This window comes from Tachypleus tridentatus, chromosome 13, assembly GCF_004210375.1.
Source record: "Tachypleus tridentatus isolate NWPU-2018 chromosome 13, ASM421037v1, whole genome shotgun sequence".
Classification (NCBI taxonomy): domain Eukaryota; kingdom Metazoa; phylum Arthropoda; class Merostomata; order Xiphosura; family Limulidae; genus Tachypleus; species Tachypleus tridentatus.
Genome location: NC_134837.1, coordinates 226,721,847 through 226,727,846, shown reverse-complemented (window position 1 = coordinate 226,727,846; position 6,000 = coordinate 226,721,847). Strand labels below are relative to the sequence as shown.

Below are 6,000 nucleotides of genomic sequence, written 5' to 3'. Positions count from 1 at the left end.
TGGACCAAAGGGCTGACACTGGGGATCAAGATCCTTGAACAGTGGTGGATCTATGACTCCCTATAGGAGCCAAGAAAGGTAAAGACATCAATAACAACTGGGATTAATGCAGAAGCTGATAACAGAACCATTGTACATGGTGAAAATAGTCCCAACTTGTCAAACTGACGTGTGATCCTGAGAATCTTCCAACAAAATATTGGAGGATTAATAAGTATCTTAGCACCATATATAGAGTGATGCGAATACAAAAAAGTTTTTGATCTATTCATGATGACAATGTACTCTCCTAGAAAAGAACATTTCCAGGAGCAAGTGTATTCTTTTAGAACTTGAATACACATCCATCCACCTAGTGGCAGTAGGCCAAATTACGTAGTTTCAACAACTGTGGCAGACAAGACATAGCTTGCTTTTCATGTAACTGAGCAGTAAAGCTTCTTGTAAGATTTGTTTGTTTATTTCTAAATTTTGAGCAAAGCTACACGAGGACTAACTGCACTAGTTGTCCCAAATTTAGCAGTGTAAGACTAGAAGGAAGGCAGCTAGTCATCACAACCCATCGCCAACTCTTGGATTACTCTTCTACCAATGAATAGTAGGATTGACCATCACTTTATAATTCCCCCAATGGCTGAAAGGGTGAGCATGTTTGGCATGACTGGGATTCAAACCTGCTACACTCAGATTACAAGTCGAACACCTTAACAACCTGGCCTTCCTTGTCAGACTGCAATGTAAGTGGAAAGTGGGAAAATTATGTATTCATTCCAAGCCCTTTAGCAATCAAGAAAGGTGCAGGCTCAAAATCTATTGGGGTAAGACCCAAAATATCACACAATTAATAGACCCATTTAAGAAAAAGAAGATGGAGATGACTGATCCCAAAGTGGACTTCTAAGAAGCCAACAGAATAAAGTGAATCTAAATTCTCTCCAGAATGCCCAGGTTCATTCTCAAATGCAGCCCTGGGGTCTCCTAGAGAAACACTACCAGACTGAATGTCCCCATCTTACTACAAATAAGAACACACATGTCCCCACCAAAACATTATGATACCTTCCCCCCTGTACAGTTACGACAAAAAGTGTTCATACCCCTGCATCCCGAGTGGTTTTTTGCTCATAACTTAAAAAGTATCACTATTAGGCTAATAGAAGTATGTTGCATTATAACTATTATACTAACACACATCTACATAACTTTTTTATGTAAATGGAACGACAAACTGTTTATAAACAAATAACCAAAAATAGGAGAAGCAGTAAGTGTTCATTATACCATTCCAGAACTAGACACTGGGTTCATAGTTATTGAAATTTAGCAAGAAAAAAATTTATTTCTGACAATTTAGCAAGGTCTCTGTCATTATCTGCTTGGTCATCATGGGAAACAGGAAACAACTATCCAGTGATTTAAAAAATGTATTATAAATATTATACTAACACACATCGACATAAATTTTTATGTAAATTAAACGACAAATAAACTGTTTATAAACAAATAACCAAAAATAGAAGAAGCAAAAAGTGTTTGTACATTTCAGAACAGGTAAAAAAACTGATATTCCCGTACAAATTTTGTTTAGTTTGGCGAATAAACTACATTATACCATTCCAGAACTAGACACTGGGTTCATAATTATTGGAATTTAGCAAGAAAAAAATTTACTTCTGACAATTCAGCGCCATCTCCGTCATTATCTGCTTGGTCATCGTGGCGAACAGGAAACAACTGTCCAGTGATATAAAAAACCGAATTATCGTAAAATACAAGTCTCGTGTGTCTCTTTCCGGTATTGCTACACAACTTAAGGTGCCGAAATCTACTGTTCAAAGCATAATTGTTTAAGCTTACAGGATCAACTGCTAACCTCCAAAATTCCAGAGAGAACCAAAAACACAACTGACCATTAAAATAGGTGCACAAACACTTTCTGTCCCTCCTATGTTTGGTTATTTGTTTATAAATAGTTTATTTGTCGTTCAATTTACATAAAACTTTATGTAGATATGTGTTAGTCTAATATTTATAATATACTATACTATACTTTCATTATCCTAATCATGATAATTTGTATGTTATGAGAAAAAAACTACTCATGACCCAGGCATACAAACACTTTCTGTCGTAACTGTATATTAGAGAATAGGAGAGACCTATGTGTCTCTGTTCCAGAAACAATAATCTGTGCATTTATGTCATATATTGACTTGCAAAACTGAACAAGTATTTTTTCTTATTTTTTTCTCATGAAATTCAACACTGTAAAATGAAGAACACTCAAAGTATCTTCAACAGTTGTAATACAGAGAAACACATCAGTGAACATTTTCTCGAGAAAAAGTGATAAAATTCTCTCTCTGATAGTTATTTTAGAACCACTCACCAAGAGCACTCAAAGATTACGCAATCCTCTTTCTCCCTGCTTATAGTAAAAAAAAGATTGCCTGATTTGTGAAGGTTTGTAATGGGACAGAATGTAGATAAACTGAATGAGATGGTGGCTTGATAATATTAATGAGCAGTTTAGTGAAGAAGATATTTATATGAATAAATGGCCAATGTTGGACATAAGGTTCTTCAAGGCAGTGGGGATCTATAAATACTATGCCAAGAGGTGATGTAGGGGAGAAACGAGAGTGCACCAAGAAAATCCACTTTTACTGGTAAGCTGCCAATCCATTATCAGTGCCTAGATATTGAGAAGTAAACAGGAAAAGCGAAGTGAATGTCCATGATTGGGGTTAATTCGGGCTTCGTGAAGACCCTGATTCTTCATGTATTTAACAGGAATTTATTTGGTATGTGGGCATAAAAAGAAGAATTCTTCATGTACGTCATGATCAGCAGTGGTGTCAATAATAAGAGCACTGGGTGAGATCAATGAAGAGGAGGTGAAAAGAAGTTACTGATCTTTGTGAAGTCTCAACAGTTACAGGTTGAGTTGGGGGCTGGGTCTAGGTTTTTTTTTCTTCTTGTGGTTGTTTGAGTTGTCTGGTCTTGTAATTCTTTTTCTGGTGTGGGCATAGTTTTGGTTTCTTGATCTCTTGTATTCGATTGTTTTTCACTGTGGGTTTTGAAGTTATGGTAAGTAGTGGGCATTGATCCAATGTTGTGAAAAATAAGCTTGAGGTGAGTATTGGTAATGGTGGGATGTATGAAAGGCTTCTGGTATGGTTTTTCAGCTTTGAAGTGATAGCAGTCAAGAGAGCAGCCATGGGTGAGGAAGAAGTCTGCAGTCAGTTGAAAGGTCATGACAACTTTGGTGAAGCGAGAGGTTAAAATTCTTCTTCTGGATGTTATACAGAGAACAGTATGGATTGTTGAGTTGGTGTAACTTATGAATTTCATCTGTGGTGAAGGATGGGTGGTCATTTCTGAGAAAGATTATGTTGAGATTGGTGTTACTTTTGGGTGGTTTACAGGTGATTGGTGGGTTTGAAGACCAAAGACAGCAGAAATACTGAAAATCTTTGGGTGTAATGCACACATCCAGTATAGTACAATGCACAGTTTGTGAAAGAAATGTATCTAATCAAGCACAATTTGATTTATTTTAGTTTGACATAAATGCAATTCAATCATACTTGCAGTTACAAGCTATGTTTAGATAATATTTTGTTCAAGTGATTTATTGTACATTTAGTGCTAGAAGGAGTTACGTCTGCACACTCATTTTTATTAATTCTTAATTTATTAACAGCCACAAAAATAGTTTAAATTTTCCCTTATAAATAAGGTAAAAATAAATAAAATATGAATTATAATATCATTAGATTATTTCTAGTTACTCATACTTATTATGAAAACATACACGTACTAGCATTCCACAGATCAATTTTTCATTTGATTTAACATATAAAATTAGACGAATAGTCAGAAATGATAGTTTACAAAAAAATTATCCACTATTTTGTGTGGGAGTTACAGTTTCTTTTGCAGCTAGTTACAATGTAAATCTTAAAAGCAGTTTTGTTGCTTTGAAATATTTGATATGAAAACTTAGCTATTCTGTAATTTCCTCATCATCTTCTCTCCCATTGTCATATTCTGATTCTTCTTCTGTTGACAACTTGGCTGTTTGTTCTCTAACTGAGATTTCATGATCTGTATTGGATACTAAGACAGGACTTTGTTCTTCATAAGTAGTAGGGGATGTATGTTGATCAGCCTGTAAAATAACACTAGTAAGAATGAAACCAGAAAAATAATTTATGAAACTGTGGTCCTGAAAGAATTGTTGTGTTTTCTCCAGAACTTCAAACTAAAAATCTCAAAAAATACAATTTCTAAACAATTGGTTGCGACTATGGACTTATGTAAGGTGCTTTGTACATTAAAACTTTTCAACATTAAGTGGCTGGTTATTTTATTTTCCACACAAAAACCTAAGGCACAATAAGCAAGTTTAAACTCTAATAAACAGTACAAGTGTATTATGTAGACTATAAATAAAACTCTAATTACAAGTGCTATTAAAAGTTTTGTTTTGACAAGAGTATGTTAACATGTTCATAGATTTTGCTAGAAGCACATAAAAAAATATTACTGTATGTCATGTAAAACAGTTTCTTGACATGACCTGAGATCGATAATAATACTAATACTTAAAATAAAAATCCTGTAATGGTTGTTCAGATACTCCTAGATCTATAACTTTTTAAGGCAATGTTAATAGGTGATTTACAGTATTAAGATGATTAGATGAAGGTTAAAATTTACTCAAACAATCTCTTTCTCTCTCTCTTTGTCACTTGAGATGACCTTCTGATAAATCATAAGTTTTAGCAAATTTTTGATACTTCTGATGGGAAACTTAAATAACTTTTAGTTATTATTCTAACATACCATTTTTCCATGTTATAAATTTAAGTGGATGTATATTTGTTTTTTATACTATTTTGTTGAAGCACTAACAAATCATTAACTTCACCCATTTTTCTGACGTTTGTCTTATGCACTATTTAAAGTCCCTTTAGTAAGGCAATGTGAAGTTATGATGTGTCTACATATTTATCATGGTTATGTGTATGTAATTTTTATACATATTCTTGGAAAATACACTACTGAACATTACATGAGTTAGTGAAAGTTTTAAAAAATGTTGCAGCATTACTGGTTTTCTGACACATCTTTGACATTTGCCTTTAGGTTTCTTTTACCTAATTTGGTAATCCATGTCCCAAATGGACTTGGCATTCATTTTCACATCAGAAGTTATTTTCTCTTTTTGTTTTTTATATTCTATCTTTATCTGCCAATTAAACATAAAGGTTAGAATGCTGCTGAACAGAATTTTTCTACACTGTATGTTTTCTTTTAAGGAGTGTTATCTTAAAATGTTTATTCTTATTGTGTCAGCCAAAGTACTCTTCCACTAATATGTGTGTGTGTCTCCACTGCAATGTCACCAGTAAAATAACTTCCTGACAGGCATCTATTGGAAATTCAGGTACATCTGTATGTCTCCGCAATATGAATTCTCTTCCATTTCTTAAAGCAGAGCAAAGGAGAACCTTGCCTCGTACACTTCCTGGAATGGTAAATCCTGGAGAGTTCCTCATTGTTGTGCAAAGCATCATTAGAAAGTACTATGGTAGAGATGCTATCTATCCAGCGCAATCCTCTTACAGTAAGGTTGTCCAGTTATCAAGGTAAGCAGACATTGTATAGTATGACCATACCCTAACCAAACTGCACTACTTAGCTAGCTCACTATTTATGTGCACATGCTTGGTTGGTCATCACCTGATTCCATCCACCCTTTTAACTCTCTGGGTTAATTTGTCTTTTCCTCTGTTTCCTTCTAGCAAAGATTATACTCTGGTTGAGATGAGATGTAGTCTTTCAGAGGTAGGCCCCTATGAAGCCCCTGCAATCAGGTGTCACACTCCACAGACTTTCACTTCAAGCACTATCTGAAGTGAACTCAGTTAGGCTTAATTTTTTATACTGGACCGTCCATCACTTAAAAGTGGAAATCTAGTTATTCCGTGT

General features: G+C 34.5%; 1 protein-coding gene across 3 annotated transcripts in view; it reads right to left on the bottom strand.

Moving 5' to 3' along the window:
- Window positions 1–2,963: 2,963 nt before the first annotated feature.
- Rsph3 (Radial spoke head protein 3) overlaps window positions 2,964–6,000 on the bottom strand; it is a 53,445-nt gene continuing 50,408 nt past the window's right edge. For 2 of the 3 annotated variants that reach the window (XM_076479961.1, XM_076479962.1), the window contains exon 9: window positions 3,121–4,174. In XM_076479961.1, the coding sequence (XP_076336076.1) occupies window positions 4,010–4,174 (165 nt within the window). In that variant the 3' untranslated portion in view covers window positions 3,121–4,009. Of the gene's footprint in view, window positions 4,175–6,000 lie in introns of all 3 variants that reach the window. The other variant, XM_076479960.1, reaches the window with a different exon arrangement.